The sequence below is a fragment of the Lepus europaeus genome, chromosome 14, assembly GCF_033115175.1.
Source record: "Lepus europaeus isolate LE1 chromosome 14, mLepTim1.pri, whole genome shotgun sequence".
NCBI lineage: Eukaryota > Metazoa > Chordata > Mammalia > Lagomorpha > Leporidae > Lepus > Lepus europaeus.
The window spans coordinates 49,545,292-49,564,703 of NC_084840.1; the positions used below are offsets into that span (position 1 = coordinate 49,545,292).

General features: G+C 41.2%; 1 protein-coding gene across 1 annotated transcript in view; it reads left to right on the forward strand.

Moving 5' to 3' along the window:
* COG2 (component of oligomeric golgi complex 2) overlaps positions 1–19,412 on the forward strand; it is a 53,314-nt gene that overhangs the window by 24,614 nt on the left and 9,288 nt on the right. The window contains exons 7-12 of the mRNA XM_062210589.1: positions 7–186; positions 2,194–2,318; positions 6,337–6,463; positions 11,018–11,157; positions 15,225–15,286; positions 16,481–16,632. Coding sequence (XP_062066573.1) covers positions 7–186; positions 2,194–2,318; positions 6,337–6,463; positions 11,018–11,157; positions 15,225–15,286; positions 16,481–16,632 — 786 coding nt within the window. The remainder of the gene's footprint in view (positions 1–6; positions 187–2,193; positions 2,319–6,336; positions 6,464–11,017; positions 11,158–15,224; positions 15,287–16,480; positions 16,633–19,412) is intronic.

The window sequence follows — 19,412 nt, forward strand, 5'->3', positions numbered from 1 at the left end:
TCACAGCGTATAGCTGGTATTACGGCCATGTTACAGCAGTCACTGGAAGGTCTCCTGTTAGAAGGCCTTCAGACTTCCAATGTGGACATAGTGCGGCACTGCTTGCGGACTTATGCCACCATCGACAAGACCCGGGATGCGGAGGCCTTAGTTGGCCAAGTACTGGTGAAACCATACATAGATGAGGTCTGTACTCCTGTCAACAGGCACTCACGGGGCATCTTTTGTCTTTGACTCTTTTCTGGGTGTGGAGGTTGCAAGAAGATAGAACAGAGAAACTCCTATAAACACTCCGGTAGTTACTGCAGTATCAGCCATAAGAAACTGCTGGTCCTTGTTGGTTACAGTCGACACACCCGGAATTGGTCGTGCTGTCTAGTGTGTTCTGGTGATTCTGTGACTCAGGTATTATCCTAAGTCAGTAGGGCTGAATGTCTCATCGAGAAAGAAGGTATGCATTGCAATGGTTTTTAGGTCAGTGTAAATTATGGTATTCAAATTATATTTCAATGAAGTTGTTAAAAAACATTTTTGAACCACTGTTCTTGTGGGTGGAATGAAGGAAGTAAGCAAGTAACAACTCTACAGTGTACAAAGCCTGTGCAGAGAGCTCTGTGGACATGGAGAGGTTTGTGATTAGGGAAAGACGGTGGATCACCAACAGATTTTCAGGGGGTTCCTGACATTTAGCACAAATCTTGAAAAATGCAGAGGGGTTTGCTGGCCCAGAAAGATGATAGGGGGACTGTGCAAGGATGAAGGAGCATTACAGCACATGAGCAGAGGAACTCCTTAAGTCCAGAACTTCATTCGCTAGTACCCTTCCCCTCTTAGGATGCAGTTAAAATACAGGAAGGAAGCACATCCTGCCTTTGAGCTGCCAGCCACATGAAGTTGCCACATGAAGTTGCTGAAATTCAGCGATTTCTGGCATTAAAAATGTGACAGCTTCATGTGGCTCAAACCAAGGGAAGTCACAGAGGCCTCCCTCAGAGTTTAGAGTGTCTTCACCCCCTCAGTGTAAGTGTTCTTTCTGTCCAGTAAGTACAAAAGTATACTCATAGCGCCAGGGTGAAAGTCTTTTATTTTCTAAAGGCAAAAATCAGGTCCCAAAGATAAAAATGAGATGTAGGAGTTATTTCCAGAAATGCTGTTGGTTTTTGCTAAGATTGCTAAAAATGAATGATCTATCAATTCTTTCCCCTCATCTCTTGTATTCCAGAGATCTATGTGGGGTAAAAAAAGACCAACTATTTCTATATTAATAAGTGAAAATACTTTAGTTATTGCCTTTTTTTACAAAAGGTTTGTTTTGTTTTGTTTTGTTTTGTTTTAATTAAAAGGCAAAGTAACAGAGAGAGAGATCTTCCTTCTTCTGGCTTATTCCCCAAATGCCCACAACAGCCAGGGCTGGGTCAGGCTGAAGCCAGGAGCCAGGAACCCCATCATTTTGGTCGCCCACGTGGGTGGCAGGGGCCCATGCATTTGAGCCATCGACTGCTGTCTTACCAGGCACATTAACAGGTAGCTGTGTTGGAAACACAGAATAACCAGGAATCAAACCAGCACTTTGATAAGAAATTGCATGTATCCCAAGCAGCAGCTTAACCTGCTGCACCACAACACCCATAATTTATGTCTTTTTCATTGAGCTGAGTTTGACGTGCTGATTTGAAGTTTGTGGCAAATTAAATAAACCATTGCCATATTTTATTTTATTTAACCTTGAATACTTATCTTTCACATCATCTCTGGCTCCCAACCTTATCACAAAAAAACAATAAAATGAAGTATATTTTCTCTCCTCTTTCTGTATCTCAAACCTCATAATTTAGATGACGATAAGAAAAAAGGCCAGAGTTAAGACAGTAGGGAACTGCAGAGGGGCATATGCTCTGATTTAAATTTTTTAAACGAGTGTTTACTTTCAAGTTGAGAAGGGAAGCAAGAGGATGTGGATGATTTGTCAGCTCCCAGCTAAATTCTGTCACCCATCCTCTGTCTCCCCCATGGTTAGCATGGTGCAGCTAAATCCTAGGAAATAATTTTGAACATGACCTATAACTTGCATTAATGTCAATTGAGAGACAGGTGGACAGAGAATGTACTTAAGGTTTTCCTTGTTTTCTCTGTAGTGTATAGTTTATAGTTCTCATTTAAATACTTCTTAAGAAGATAATATCCTTTCCCTAGGTGATTGTGGAGCACTTTGTTGAGTCTCATCCCAGTGGCCTTCAGATGATGTATGATAAACTCCTGGAGTTCGTTCCTCACCACTGCCGCCTTCTTCGAGAAGTCACGGGAGGAGCCATCTCTAGGTAATTTACACAGCCCTGCGTATTAGACTCCCTCTCGGTGTCGGGGAGCACACCTGTTAACTGCTAGTGCAGGATTGATGACAGCCGTCTTGTGAGTGGAACCATCATGAACCTGCTTATTTCATTGTTGCCTCCTGCAACACTGGGAGGTGGTCCCTAGGAGCCTTCCTCATCCTCACAATGAGGAAACTTGAGTCTGGGACTGACGGCTGCATCTTTGAATACAGAGCCTATCCTTTCTTCTTCCCTGCATGATCTTATTCTTAAAGTTAGTTTGATATAAAAGTGGCTTTCCTTCCATGCTTCTAATGTCATAATCTGTATAAGTATCAATTCAGTGTAATCCAAGTTACAGACTAACTATGAAGTAGTATGCACTTTTCCATCAATTTATGTCGTTTCCACATCTTTCTAATTCTTTCATAAATATCCTCTTGCTTAGGCCGGCGCCGTGGCTCACTAGGCTAATCCTCCGCCTTGCGGCGCCGGCACACCAGGTTCTAGTCCCGGTCGGGGCACCGGATTCTGTCCCGGTTGCCCCTCTTCCAGGCCAGCTCTCTGCTGTGGCCAGGGAGTGCAGTGGAGGATGGCCCAAGTGCTTGGGCCCTGCACCCGCATTGGAGATCAGGATAGGCACCTGGCTCCTGCCATCAGATCAGCGCGGTGCGCTGGCCACAGCGCGCCAGCCGCGGCGGCCATTGGAGGGTGAACCAACGGCAAAAAGGAAGACTTTTCTCTCTGTCTCTCTCTCTCACTGTCCACTCTGCCTGTCAAAAAAAAAAAATATCCTCTTGCTTTTCACCTGTGCTGTTGTCCCAGTCCAGGCCTTGGCATCTGTCATGCAGGATAATAAGATCTCCCCACCTGGTCTTCTTGCTTCTGGTTCACCCTCTGCAGTCAGCATTGGGACTACATTTACCTGGATGCCTTCATAGACTGCCCTCCTCATCCATCTACTGGCTTCTTTGTGTTCATAGGGGAAGGCCAAGCTTTTTGAAACAGTGTTTAAAAGCCTGTATGATCTGAACCTGGCAGTCTTCACTAAAGCACTGCTGTGGAATTTTACGGTTGCTACCCCATGGTGCTCTTGCCACATAGGATTGGTTGCCTTCCCCCAACATCTTTGTACTCGTGAGCATCTGTGTTTCCCCTCTTCTTGCCCCTGTGCTTCCCATGTGCTTTGACTTCCTGTTGAGGTATTGCTCCCCTTGAAGCTGCAACTCAGAACCACTTCTTCAAGAGACCATCCTGTAACCTGTGTTCAACATTGACCATGTCCTCTGGATTCCAGGACACATTGCTTTTGCTCCTGTCTTGCAATGCGATTGCTTCCTGCACTGCCCGCATTTTCCCTCACCTCTTGATAGCGTCTTAAAGATGGGAGCTTCCTGATCACTGTTTGCACAGTGCAAGAGCTCAGCTGTTTTAGTGATGGAAAGGCAAATAAAGTTCCTTCACGGAGCAAGTAATACATTTGGTCTTGAAGTTTTGTGCTTTGCAAAAAAAGAAAAAGAAAAAAAGATGAGTCATTAATGTGTGCTTGATCTTTTAGGTACTCTCTATTTTTACTGTATTATTTCAAGTGAAGGCTCATTTTACCATTTTTATCTAGTTATGAGGATTTATATTTGGGGATAAGAATATAGAAATCATGTAAAATTGAAGAAGCCATAGTTACAAGACAACCCGGCATTAGGTTTGGCAGGATAAGTCTTTGGTCCTGAAATGTCAAGTTTCCAAGCTTTAGAAGTCTTTCTACTGGTTTTCAGTGGAACTGAATTCATGGGGGAGGCTTGAAATTGAGGGATCTAAACCGTAGCCTGCTAGGCATCTTTACCTGCCTCAGCTCCATCTGCCGCATATCCCTCACCTAACCGTGGCCAGCTCCTGGCCTCAGGTTTCCAAAGGTGTGAGGCTCCCCTTGCTCTTTGTTTGTATTTCCCTTCATTAATGTTCTAACTGGCAACACTCAGGAATATATCCTGCATAGAAAATGGATTCATTTTTAGCTTTTCTAATCAGCCCTATATGTCAGCTATTAACCTTGCAGATTTAAAATGTGCCCTTGGGGCTTTAGGTTAGACATTTGCTTTGGAATGAAGAGATTTTGTCATTTCATCTTGATTATGTGTATCTGTAGTTTAAAATCCTCAGTATCTGTCCCTTCCTTCTTCAGATAACAGATCAACTCTTATTATGATTGAGAGTCTATATTTGGAATCAGAAGAGTTTCAGATTTCACATTATTCTGGATTTTTGGATATACAGTTAGATAATCCTGGGTAAAAAGATGCAAGTCTAAACACAAAATTTATGTTTTATATACACCCGAAACACATAGCCTGAGGGTGATTTTATACAGTTCTGCTAGTGTACGTGTGTTTTGACTGCAGCCTGTCATATGAAGTCAGGTGTGTGAATTTCCACCTTTGGCATATCTGTGCCCTAAAAGTTGGGGATTTCTGGCTGGCGCCGTGGCTCAACAGGCTAATCCTCCGCCTTGCGGCGTTGGCATACCGGGTTCTAGTCCCGGTTGGGGCACCGGATTCTATCCCAGTTGCCCCTCTTCCAGGCCAGCTCTCTGCTATGGCCTGGGAAGGCAGTGGAGGATGGCCCAAGTCCTTGGGCCCTGCACCTGCATTGGAGACCAGGAGAAACACCTGGCTCCTGCCATCAGATCAGCGCGGTGCACCGGCCCGCAGCAGCCATTGGAGGGTGAACCAACGGCAAAAAGGTCTCTCTGTCTCTCTCTCTCACTGTCCACTCTGCCTGTCCAAAAAAAAAAAAAAAAAAAAAAAAGTTGGGGATTTCTGAGCATTTCAGGTTTCAGATTAGGGATGCCCAACCAGCCATGTGGAATTAGATTGGCGGTAGGTGTCTTCTTTCTACTCTTCCTCCATTTTCGCAGTAATTTCTTCTAAGGAAAAACTGTAAAGTTATTTAGTAGCTACTCCTGGATGGTGAAGCAAAATCGCCTTGATAACCTGTCTCGTGATCATAATTTTTACCAAGCAGAAAAAGTATGAAAACTTTTCTCCCATTTATGTTAATACTTTACCGGTGGGCAGATCTGTGAGATGGTATTTGCCTACAAGCTACTTAGAGATCTTTAAGTTCAAGAGAAACTTGACTTAAAGAATCTACCTTGTTTATTTACTTATTTATTCATAACTACTGCTGACGTACACTTCCTGTGAGCTAGGTACTTTCAAGTGCTTTATGAATATTCAACATTGTAATGACCCTGTGAGATTGATACTGTTTCTGTCCCCCTTTTAAAGTTGAAGAAACCAAAGCTCAGAGAAGTTACATGTTTTGCCTAAGACCCAAGAGCTACACTCAGGTAGTTAGGCTTCATAGCTTGTGTTTAATCTTGACACTGCTTCGTCAAAGTCTGTGAATTAGAAATGCAAAGTGCAGCACCAACAAAGGCAAAATAAAACATGCCCACAGAGAAAATATTTTCTGTTATCAATTTTTTGTGTCAAGATTTTGCATGAAACACTCAGATTTTTCTAACTGAAAGTAGTCTTAGGTAAAGCACAAAGCTGTTAGTAATTGATAAATTAGCATGATATATACATTGCTTGCTTTAGGGTTTAGTAGTGTTTTCCTGAATGCAAAGATTATTCTTATGGAATTAGACTAGGTTTTTTTTGTTTGTTTGTTTGTTTTTTTTTTTTTTTTTTTTACAAGATAAGAGCACAAAGATGTGGCATCCTATGTTGGAGGGCAAAGCTGTACTAGGTAATTTTATGTAGTGGTTTTATCTTATCCTTGACAGCAGAGCAGGAGTCAGAACCAGGAGATTTGCAGATTCACAGTGAGACTGAGATCAAGGAGTGAAGTAGAAATTTGAGTCTAGAAACAGGCTAGCTGACAAATGTCGTTTTTTGGAAAAAGATTGGGAGAAGTTTTAGACTGAGGACCTTTAAGCAGAAGCAGCACTGTGGAAATTTGCTTTGTGTAAGTAGAATACTGTGGCATATTTGACTGAAATTGTACTCTTACTTTGCAGTGAAAAAGGCAATATTGTTCCTGGGTATGACTTTTTGGTGAATTCTCTCTGGCCAGAAATAGTACAAGGATTAGAAGAAAAGTTGCCCTCACTTTTTAATCCTGGGAATCCCGATGCATTTCATGAGGTAACTTTTCCCCTATCATCTTAATTCTTGAAGAGATTAACCTGAGGCTTCAGAAAAATCAGGTTTTCATTTTAAAAACATCCTAAGGACCAATAAAAGTTAGAATCTTTACGGTTGTTACCCAAGAAAAATTATTTTTGTATCTCTACTGCATAATTTTGAAAAAAAAAAAAAAGATACTGATTGGATTTTAAGATATGCTGTGTAAATGTTTTTTATAATTAAAAAAAATTAGGAAGCTCTAATATTTCCTTCTTTTCAACAACAAAAAAATTATCACTTAAAAGATTTTGTGGTTAAGATTTCAAAGTAACTTCATGTGTTTGTTTTCCATTGTATCATTCGTTTCAAAATAGTTATGGTTAAGATGGCCAGAGTTCTGACCCCAGCTCTCCTGCCTTCTCTGCTGCTCACCTTCTTGGTACCTTTCCACCTTTTCCTGTCCTAGATCTTGGTTTTCTTATCCAATAAGACAATCCTTTTCTTTTAATTAGGTAGCCTATTAAATTTACTCTGATTGTAGTTACTGATATATTTGGGTCTTATTTTGTACTTCCCATTTGTCAGTTTTTCTTCCCTCTTTTCCTTCTCCCTCTTTTTTTGCCTCCCTTTCTTTTCCACCTTCTTTGTATTTTTAGACTTTTGAGGACTTCTTTTCCTCCTGTATTCTGTGCTTTCCTACCTCTTCTAGTTCAGAAGTTATGCCCTTTGTTTCTGTATATTCAAGGGTACTTCAAAAAGTTTGTGAAAAAATGGAATCATGAGCTGTTATTTTGATGCAAGTACACATTTTCCATGAACATTCTGAAGACCTTTCATATTAAGAAACCTTAGTGGTTAGGGTTAATCTGATTGTTACTCTTGTAGTTAATGCCCTTTCTTTCTGGATGTTTTTATGGTCATTGACTTTGGTGTGCTAAGTTCCATTGTGATGTGTCTAGTATGAACTTCTTTTTGTTTATTATACCAGGGATTTTTTAGGTTCCTGAATCTGAGGTTCCTTTCTGGAACATTTTTACCAATTCTCTTCATTTGTGCTCTTCTATTCCTTTAGTATCTCCTTCTAGGACTCTTGATTAGACTATCTCACTTTATATTCGCTGCATTCTGGATAATTTCTCAGGATCTATCTTCTAGTTCACTATTTCCTTCTTCACTTGTATCTAAACTCTTTTCACCTGGATGTTGAGTTTCCAATTTTAAGTATAATTTTCATTGCTATAAGTTCTATTTGTTTCCTCTACTGATAGATTGATTAATTTATTTTTTTCCCAAGTATAGAGAGGTATGATATATGTATAAGGAGCCTGGTAGACTTCAAAACAGTGAAGATAACAAATTTAGGGCTTTATTATCCCAGTAATCCCACATATCTGCTTTCTTTCCTTTCTCATGTTACAGTATATTGCATATGATTACTTGTATTTATTTTTGATTTGTGATTTAAAAAGTACACCTTTATAAATAACCCAGAGTGAATAATGCTTTTAAGCACTAGCAATTTAAAATGTTTTATAGTTTGCTATAAAGTGCTCTTTAGAGAACATTATTGATCATGTTAAACTTGGAAAATGTGTCAACTCAGAAATTAATCTTTTTTAAATTTTTTTTTTTTTTTTTAGATTTATTTATTTGAATGGCAGAGATACAGAAAGAGAGATATAGAAACTTCCATCCGTTGATTTACTCCCTAAATGCCCACAACAGCCAGGGTTGGTCCAGGCTGAAGCTGAACGCTAGAAACTCAATCCACGTGGGTTGACAGGGACCCAACTGCCTGAGCCATCACATGTTCCTCCCCAGAGTCTGCGTTAGCAAGAGCTGGAATGAGAGCAGAGCCAGGACTCAAACCCAGACTTGTCCAACTGGCATCTTAACCACTACACTAATACAACCTTGACTTTATAATTTTAGACCATTGCTTAATATCTGTAGGCACTATTTCCAGTAGTTAGCTGTCAATTTCATTCAAGAAATACAAACTATCTTCAAAAAGTTCATGGGGAAAAAGTATTATGAAAAAACTATGCATGTATTTTTGCAGCAAAATAAGCATCTTTTAATTTCATTTTTCCATGAACTTGCACTTTGCTTTATGTCTTAGTATAAAGTATGTTTCTTGGGAAGAGGGAAATATCCTTGTATTCTTAGCATCCATTATATGCAGAGCTATAATTTTATCTCAGGAAAGAGGAATAATACCTTACTTTGCCTCAACTCTAACACCTAGACCACCTCAGGGGATACTATATGTGTTGCCCAAAAACACGAATGGAAGAAATTTAGAACCTGTACTTTTTTTTTTTTTTTTTTTTTTTTTTTAAAGCTTTCATTTAATGAATATAAATTTCCAAAGTACAGCTTATGGATTACAATGGCTTCTCCCCCTGATAACTTCCCTCCCACCTGCAACCCTCCCCTTTCCCGCTCCCTCTCCCCTTCCATTCACATCAAGATTCATTTTCAATTCTCTTTATATACAGAAAATCAGTTTAGTATATAGTAAGTAAAGATTTCAACAGTTTGCCCTCACATAGCAACACAAAGTGAAAAATACTGTTGGAGTACTAGTTATAGCATTAAATCACAATGTACAGCACATTAAGGACAGAGATCCTACATGATTTTTTTTAAAAAAAAATTGATTAATTTTCTATGCAATTTCCAATTTAACACCAAGTTTTTTTTTTCATTTTCAATTATCTTTATATACAGAAGATCGATTCAGTATATACTAAGTAAAGATTTCATCAGTTTGCACCCACACAGAAACACAAAGTGTAAAAATACTGTTTCAGTACTAGTTATAGCATTACTTCACATTGGACAACACATTAAGGACAGATCCCACATGAGACATAAGTACACAGTGACTCCTGTTGTTGATTTAACAATTTGACACTCTTGTTTATGGCATCAGTAAGTGTAGGAACAGTCAAAGGAGACCAATGGAGAAAACAGGCACGACAGAGCATATTCACTTGCTGGGGCCACCATATTTAGAGTCAATACCAGAGTCTTGAGCAACAGCCACTTACTTTTTCACAATTCTACAGGTATCAACAGAATTGGTTTCTTCTAAGGCCTCCTTGGCTTACAGCTGGCTGGCTGTCTCCTCCATATGTCTTCGCAGGATCTTCTCTCTATGTTGTCTGTACCCAAACTTCCTCCTCTTCTAAGGTCATGTTGGATGAAGACCCATCTTAATGACCTCATTTTAACATAATGATCTATTTAAAGAGCCTATCTTCAAACCTCCTGAGGTACTAGAGGTTAGGAATTGAACATATGACTAGGGCAAGAGAGGGGGGTGAGGGGAGCGCAACTATTGACACCACAACATAGTGTACTTTTTTTTTTAATTGATTAATTTATTTATTTGAAAGGCAGAGTTAGAGAGGAGAGAGTGAGAAAGATCTTCCATCCACTGGTTCACTCCCCCAAGTGGCCGCAAGGGCTGGGGCTGGGCCAGGCCCAAGCCAGGAGCCAAGAGCTTCTTCCAGGTCTCTCAGTGGGTGCAGGATCCAAGGACTTGGACCATCTTCCACTGCATTAGCAGTTAGCTAGATCAAAAGTGTAGCAGCTGGGACTCGAACTGGTGTCCATATGATGCTGATGTCCCATGCAGCTTACCCTGCTGCACCACAGCGCCAGCCCTACAACCTGTGGTTTTCACTGCACTGAAATTCCTATCTAAGCACAGACTGCAGCATGTTTAGGTTGATGGCTTGGTGGCTTGGGAGTGTGCCCCTTTTAAGTTGGAATGGCATTAAAGTCCGCGGGCTTTTTAGAGCCTGGGGTTTGGAGAGTAGAGTACCCCAAATGATGATCACATGATAGAATGCCCCAAAAGGAACGTGCAGCTGCAGTTTTGCTGTACTGACAGGTTGGGGCTCTATTTCCTCTGCTTCCTAGGTTTGTCTTTTGGGCAGTTTCTCTCTGAGCCCAAAGAGAAGACTGTAAAATTGTAGACATGGGGATGACAACAGTAGTTACATTGTAGGATAATTTTGTGGATTAAATACAATACTACAATTCTAAGCAGCTTGTGCTGATGGTAAATACTGTTAGTTTCTCCTCGCAATGGTATTTGTAGATCCCCCTGTCATTTTTCATGCTATCTCATGTATAAAAGTGATGTGATGACTCACATAGTTTGAGTCTTTCTCTTCCTGTCTTTCCTTTTTAAAGTTTTCTCCTTATTCCTCTTGTTCTGGAGAGGCTATGTTAAATTTATACCATTTAATCTGGGTCTATTCCAAATGGATGGGGTTAGTGTGTCCTGGAAGATAAATACTGCCATTTAAAAAGCAATATACTTGAGATACCTAGGTTTCAGATGGACTTTGCCATGTAAGACTTTGAGCACATCCCAGAACCATTTTGGGCATTACCTTATCCTTAAGTGGACCATGAAAGGAAGGTGAGATAAATATCAGCTCTAGAAACCATGATTCTGTATGTTGACCTTTTTTTAATCTTGATTATAGGTTTCAGTGTATGTTCCCAATTTTGACTAGTTTGATAATAATGAAACTTCTGTTTTTATTTTAGAAATATACCATAAGTATGGATTTTTTAAGAAGATTTGAAGAACAGTGTGGATCACAGGCCAGTGTAAAAAGATTAAGAGCACATCCTGCCTATCACAGCTTTAATAATAAGTGGAACTTGCCTGTTTATTTTCAAATAAGGTCAGTCGTTTATTCACCCCTCCTCCGCCCTTCTAAAATAGAATTGAGTATCAGTTAAGGATGTTGCCTCCTTCTGTGTGATCACCATTTTGTTCTTTGGGAGGTGGGAGTTGAAGTGGAAATGTACAGGGGGTATCATGGTTGCTCTGACTTGCAGGACAGAAAGATAAGCTTTATTTCTGATAATTGGGGAGCTCAGACCTAGACTTGGAATGAGTTGGATTCGGCCAGCTTCATTCCCACACAGTGCATCCTCGTTTGTCGTGAGACGTGGAGAAAGGAGTTGCACAGCAGCTCGCCCTTCCCCTTTGCCCTGTTTCATCCTCTGCCTCTAGTGATGGAGCCGTCCCACACATGGGTTTGCTCCTCTGCAGAGGCAGTGGGAGAAGCATTCCTGTAAGTGTTCTCTGCAGCTTACTCCCATCTGTCATGAGAATCCCAGTTATTATAATAATAATGAAATACTATTATTTCATGAGAATCCCAGTTATTATTCCAGCTCCCCTTGTCCTGGGTCACATTCGCCCTATTCTGGAAAGCAGTTACAGTTTTCTCCCAGGTTTCATGATGATGCCACATTTATGTTGATAGTGATTGTGTAAAATACTTGGGGGAATTTAGGATAAACCCTTAGCACCATATGTTTCTCCACAGAAATAGGTGTTAATGGTCGTTTTTGCAGATCCTTTGGAATGAGGTCAGTGGCATTAATTAGAGCATTTTTGTTGAAGTGATCTTTGAAGAGACCTAACCTTTTTTTGTTTAAATTGCTGGATGCTTTCATTAATTGTAATTCAGTCCTTTCCCCCAGAGTGCTGAGGGAAAATTACAGAGAGAGAAATGCGTCAGGAATTAGGAACCTTGATTATAATTGCTTGACATGATTGAAAATGTGTGGAATCATCTTTTGATAATGGAATCACATTTCTCAGAAAATATAAAACAATACTGTGTTTTATGTAGAGTGTTGCAAGGTCACATTATCACATAGTTTGTCTTAAAGTCGGCCATAAAGGGCTTGTTTATGTAGGATATTCATGGACTACACAAATTCTTAGGATCATCAAGATCAAGCCCAGGCAAGAAGCCTTTTTGATTCATGAGCAGAATTAAAAATAGTGGAGCATAGAGAGAATATTTAGGACCTCCCCATTTCATTTGCGGTCCACATTTGGAGTTCAGTTGCTTTAGTGATGGGTGGGAGACACCTGGCCTGCAGGCCACGTGAGGCCCATGAAATCATTTGGTCAGACCTTGCCAAGACAACTGCAGGCAGGACCTGAAATCCAATAAATCTGTAGCAGGATAGTTTTAAGTTGATAATTTGTATGACTTGTGAATGAGGAAAGATCCAGGTGGCCTTTGGCAGGAAAAGGTTCCCATCCTGCTGTCATTCATCTGGAGCCCTCACACCAAAGGCGTATTCCTCCGCCTCTTGCCTCCAAGCTTTTCTTTTCTAGCCCTTTTCCTCGGGCACTGTAACCCATGCCTGGTAACTCCTCCCCCACATGCCTCCGCACCATGCTGTGTGCTCTGCCATGCCCCGTCCCATGCCGACAGCCCAGCCTGGCCTCCAAGGCCTCTCTTCTCACCCCAGCGTCCCTCGCAGCTGGTTAGTTAGGCCTCGAGCTGTGTTGAAACACAATCAGCTGCCTGAAAGACTTTTTACCTCTACCAAATGGTATCTTTCCGCAGTCAATGGGACTGTTTAACTTTTCTTTATAACATTTATTTAAAATTTATGAAATTTTAAAACATACATTTGATTTATGAAGTGTGAAACTCTTTTTTCGATACATTTGTTTTTCCATCCAAAAAAATAAATTCAAGTAAGACTGTGTAGTACTTTCCTATTGATTTTTATCATGTGTTAGATTGTTTACTCTGAGGGGTGACAAAAAGTTCTGCAAACATGGTTAGGGTCAGTGTTGCATCGTCAGATTCACTTCAGGGTCATGTGAAATAAATCTGAAGACAGTGGGGTGGAGATGTTTTGACATTTTTTTAAGAAATAGTAGAGTTGCATTCTCAGAAGCAGATTAAAGCTCTGTTGCTCTGTATGCTTACACGCCGGCCATCTTCACAGCAAAAGATAGCTTCCACCCTCCCACCGCCACCCCTCTTGGGAACACATTTTGCCTTGCTATTCCAGAGACCCCACTGTGTCCACATGCTGTTTGATCTGAAGGATACCTCAAGAAGTTTGTGGAAAAATAGAACCAAGAGATGTTATTTTTGGTGCAAAAAAAATTGAAATCCATACACAGGGCTTTTTTCATGATTCATATTTTCCATGAACTTTTTTTTTTTTTTTTTTTTTAGAAAAGATGTATTTTATTTATTTGAAAGACAGAATTACAGAGGGAGAGAGAGATCTTCCCTCCACTTGTTCACTCCCCAAATGGCCATAATGGCTGGGGCGGGCCAGGCTGAAACCAGGAGCCAGGAGCTTCTGCTGGATCTCCCACAGGGGTACAGGGATCCAACTACTTGCAGAAGCTTACAGATAGGCAGAGCATCCGTGTGCAATGTATAGGATCGAGGTTCTGCTGCATTTTGATTCTTGTTCTTTGTTTTTTGTGAGATTTTCAGAATTGTCAGGGTATATATAACTTTGCACCGCATGCCTTTGCTGATACTACATTATACCTACTTTTCTCTGTCACTTAACCGCATTGGGCTTTCTGCTTTAATACTACTGTGTGCTAGTCCACTGAAGGGACCCCAGGTTATGTAACTATTCCCTTACTTTTGACCATTAGGTGGCTTCCAGTTTTCTCCTGATACAAACGATGCTGCACTGGCTATCTTTTCTGTATGGGGCTGACTTCCTGTACTTTGTGTAGGTTTTGAAAAACACAGACTTGAGGGAGCAAGGTTGCCCTCTAGCAGCTAATGTGCTCTCCCAGCTGCAGGGCAGCTCAGGATCACTGCTTCCTTTTGCTGTCCTTGCTGAGCTGGTCTCCAGCGCTGTCCCTCAACTTTCCGATCACTTCTTCCTTCCATGCCTCTCGGCTGCAGTTCAGGAAGACCAGCCTGTCCTAAGCTTCGTTAGGCAATGACAGAGGGCCAGACACTGGGAAGAAGCCATCCTTCGTGGGCCAAGGGGCCTTGGGAGTCTTATGCTCTCAGCCATGTTGCTTTGGGGCTGCAGTTTTTTGTCCCATATGTTCTTCCTTTTACTTGTTAGGAAATTTCCTTTATCTCAGTCTCTGAACTGTTTTTTTTTTTTTTTTAAGAACACCAAATATACTATAAAAAAGCTAAGATTATCTGTTTGATAAATTCATCTTAAGGATGAGTCTAGTTTATTGCTAGGAAGGGAACTAACAGGTGACAAAAAAGTGTTCAGGTTCGGAGAGGTATGGAAACAAAGAGTTACATTTCACAGCCATAAAAACACATCTGTATCCATTATTAAAAGTCTGTGATGGTGATCTGAGATGTCAGGTCAATCAGTTGTCATCAGAGGAGAAGGAGCACTGTGTAGGAGGCCAGGGTGCAGATACTGAGTGAAACATATGAAAGCATGTGTTGTGAGGGGGCCTGCTGATGTCAGAGCCACCGAGCAGTGAGTTGCAGGTGTAACTGGCCACTCGTCATGATTCATTCTCAAGCTGTAAACACAAGTACAGAACACAGCCTTCCTGTTGGTTAGCTTGGGGATGTTGGTGTTTCTGTGGTGGTGCCCATACAGATGGGTTGGAGAAACTCAGGTTTGGTGGCCTTGAAGTGAGTAGCTGACTATAACCAGGGGCAGTTCCCAGGATCTACCTCTTGATGGAGACTTAAATGGCAGTTTGTTTTAGTTTGAGAAACATGGGGTAAGTTATATTTCAGGCCAGGTGCAAATAACAGAGTAACCCTGCATTATCGTGGCTCGATCAAGATAGTCTATTTCTTGCACAGTTTAAAAAAAAAAAAGAAGAAGAAGAAAAAGAATAGGCCTTCTGAGGCCATTGGGCATCTCCAAGAACATTGTACTCCTCAGGAAGAAGGGAGAATGGGTAGGGAAAGACACCTACAGAGACATAAACACTGACTTGTATTCTTGTTTTAAATCGCAGATTTAGAGAAATAGCGGGATCCTTAGAAGCAGCACTTACAGATGTTCTGGAAGACGCCCCAGGTAACTTCCTTAAAGTGGTCTATGACAAGGTGTCACTAAGTGAGTTAATTAAACTCACCGAGTCCTGTAGACCCTGATACCCAGAGGGTACTTTCATCTTTTCCTGTCATTCAGTAAGTTGGACCTTAAAGGACAGCGCTGGAGACCAGCTCAGCAATGACAGCAAAAGGAACCTTTGGTTCCAAAAGGAACCAAATCTTTTAGTTTATAGGGCTTCTTGCTTTGTGGAAGTGATTAAATGAATGCTTTAAGAAACGGGAAGCAGGCCTGGATATCGCAGGTCAAGGGTAGGGATACAGCCCCTGTGGCTGATGCGATCAGTTCTGTGTGTAGCAAACTGGCTGTCATCAGCCTTCCTTCCAAGCTGAGGGCTGGTCTGCACAGTAACAGGTGTAGGGTGTCCCTGCCCCCCTCCGACAGTGACCCCCAGCTGGAGTGTGCTCCCTGCCGGCTTCTTCCCCCACGTCTTAGAACTCTGAGCAGCTATTAATTGTGGGTATGCAGACTTCCCAGAGTATGTTTGCATACCCTGATGGCCTCGTTAGTTTCTGTATCATGCTCTCTTCATTCCCAGTGACCACTGGAATGTTTATTACTCTGTCTTATCTGTACAGCCACATTGGTACTGGGTCCAAGTTCCTCAACTTAAATTTCTGCTCTAGTTTACACATGAGGTCCACTGTCAATCTGAACCGCACTGCTTTCCCTTCAGAGTTAGTTTTCATCTGTCTTTGCCAAATACGGTTACGTACAGTATATGTATATGTATATGTGTACTGTTATACATAATATACTGTATACATAGTAGGTATGCTGAGGTAGCAGATGAAAAGAATAGACAAATGAAACAGGACACGGTCAGTTCCGAAGTGTAAACCCTTGCAAATGACTGCCACTCCAACTGGTATTTATTAATTTGATTAAAAACCTTACTTCTGAATGCTGTGTATGTATTATAGTTATCCTGGTGCCTGGGAGGTGGAATCATGGAGAGTTACCAAATGCATTGCGTTAAAGCCATTGCAGGAGACATGTATTGTTCATCCATAGCCCTCTACTAGCACCATGTTTGCTGACCATGCCTTTTTTTTTTTTTTTACTTTTCTTTACTTTTGATTTATACATTGAAAATGTAAAACTAGATTGTAGCCCATAATTGTCTGAAATTCCTTAAATGTATTTTTTTTTTCCTAGCTGGAAGTCCGTATTGCCTTTTGGCTTCTCACAGAACATGGAGCAGTCTTAGGAAGTGTTGGTCAGATGAGCTGTTTTTGCCATTGCTGGTGCATCGTCTGTGGAGACTCACTCTGCAGATTTTGGCCCGATACTCTGTGTTTGTTAGTGAGGTAAGGGCTGGCCGTATAGTTCATCAATGTTGATAAGAGTGAAGGAGAATATTAACCTGAATACCCAAATGAAATTTTTAAAAATGCCATGTTGTCGTGAAGGGTTAGGTCAGAGGACAACGATATGCTGACTTCCACATTGTGTGGACCTCTGTGTTTCATCTTTACTCTTGCAAGTGTTGCCTTTAGTGGTGTCACTGGGTGTCTTGTCTTGTTGAAAAACAACACCCTGAGAAGTCCGTTGTCCTTCCTCCAAACCAGAGTCTTTGGGGTGCTTCCAAATTAAAACAAAGATGTTCATTTTAATGAAGAGGATTAGAAACAAAAAATTTGCATTTTAATGACTAATATTTGGAAGGTTTACAAGACCGTGTAATTGTTGCAATAAAAAAACCCAAGGGTTGGGTGCTCAGAACAGTGTTTAAGATGCTGTTTATCAGAGTTCCTGGGTTCAAGCCCCAGCTCCATTCTGGATTTTAGCTTCATCCTAATGCACACCTTAGGAGGCAGCAGGTGATGGGCCAAGTATTCCCTGCCACCTGTAGGAGACACCTGGATTGGATTCCTGGCTCCCAGCTTCAGCCTGGCACAGCCCTAGCTGTTGAGAACATTTAGGGGAGTGAACCAGTAGATGGGAGTTCTCTCTGCTTTAAAAAAAAAAAAAAACACAATTTTTTAAAGATAGTAAGATTACTTAGCCTTTCCTTTTTAAAATACCCTTCCCCCCATTCAGGTAGTTAAATGTATTAAATACTTATATGACTTTGATGATTTATTGGTATTTACATAAGGCCTCAAATTCTTGATCCACAAGAGCTTGGTGCAGATCAGTGCTCAGCTGAGCACCAGCCTCACCAGGTCCTTGCCGGGATCTAGGTCTACATAGGCAACCCGCCTCCAGGAACAGTCCTAGTAATGCTCACATAAGCTGGCTGCTGCAGTGTGAGGAGTATGGGAAGAGAGAAATGTTGTGTTAAGCTGATAAGAGCAGGTACTACACATGATGTTAGCCAAAAGGCCGAGCAATAGAAATGATCTATTTAAAACAGAAAGACAGCTTGAAGAAGATAGCACACATTGAAAACATGAAGTCTTTGTTATCTGGAGTAGATGAGGAACCTAGTCATTGTATTTTAATGTAAAGAGTGTAGATTTTGGCCTAAGACAAAAATCAAACCTTGCCTCTGTCATGTTTGGTTTCTGTAGACTTGGAGAAAATAAGTGCTATGAGTCTCAGACCCTTAATCTGTAAAATAGAAAACAGCCTGCATGCCTGGCTGTTGTGAGGTTTTATCTGTGGACTGAGGTACCCGTTGGATAGCAGGAGCTCACTGGGACTTAGTTTCTTTCCCTTTGCTTTCTGTTTGCTCAGAAGGGTCTTAGAGATGGCCCTGACCCATCTTCCATTTTTGAAGACCACTGTGTAATTCCTGGGATGGTGGAGTTAGAATTCTTGGGTAGGGCCTTCTTGTTAATCAGTCATTCTTCTCATTTTGTCTCTGATAAATTACTCTGCCTTTAATGTTCATTATCCTACTCTTTTCTTGATGCTACTGCGCTTCTCTTTGGTTTTTTTCCCTTTAAGAACATATTATACAAAGAACACTTGGTGGCTTTTCTTTTTCTTTTTCTTTTTTTAAAATTTTTTATTTCATAAATGTGAATTTACAAAGTGCAACTTTTGTATTGTTGTGGCTTCCCCCCCTCAACCTCCCTCCCTCCCTTGACCCTCCCCTCTCCCTCTCCCATCCTGCCCTTTATCGAGTTTCATTTTTAATTACCTTCATATACTGAAGATCAACTTAGTATATACTAAGCAAGGATTTCAACAGGCTGTACTCACACAACCGCACAAGGTATAGGGTATTGTTCGACTAGTAGTGTTTTTAAGTTTCATAGTAAAACACATTAAGGATAGAGATCCTACGTGGGGAGCATGTACCCAGTGACTCCCGTTGTTGATTTAACAATTGGCACTCTTATTTATGACGTCAGCAATCACCCAAGACTCTTGCTATGAGCTGTCTAGGCTATGGAAGTCCCTTGAGTTCATCAACTCTGAACTTGTTTAGTCAAGGCCGTGTCACAGTGGAGGTTCCTTCCTCCCTTCAGAGAAAGGCGCCTCTCTCCTTGATGGCCTGTTCCTTCTGCTGGGGTCTTATTCACCAGAATCTTTCATTTAGATTGTTTTTTTTTCGTGGCTTTTCTTATTTGAAACATAATGAGGTTTGGATTTTGATTCTTTTTTAACCGTTACTAACTTGGTGAGTTATTTATCTAATGCATTAGCTTTTTGTCACTATAACAAATACCTGAGAGAAGCTTCTTAAAAGGAAAGAAGCTTACTGGGCTCCTGAATTTGGAGTGCACAGTCTAAGATCAGTCAGGCCCCACTAGGCTGGCTGTCTGGTGGGGCCTGAGAGTGGCTGTGGTGGATCATGTGCAGAGAAGCAATCATCTGGTGAGCCAGGAGGCAGAGAGAATGGCTGGGCCCTCCTCCAGTGTATGTAACCAAGCCTGAGAACTACCTTCTGAGGGCACGGCCCACCCCCACCACCATCAACCAGGATCTCCCACCAGGCCCACCTCCCAGACACAGTCATTGGGTTAAGCTTTCACTCTCTTGATACCTCCAACCCATGACTTTGGAACCCAACCATCACCATGAATTGGGGCACCAAGTCATGTTCACACTGGAGCAGTCAATGTAGGTAATTATTTATTTAAACTTGTGGTGTGGGGACTTATTTATTTTTTGCATATTCCTTTTTAATCACAAG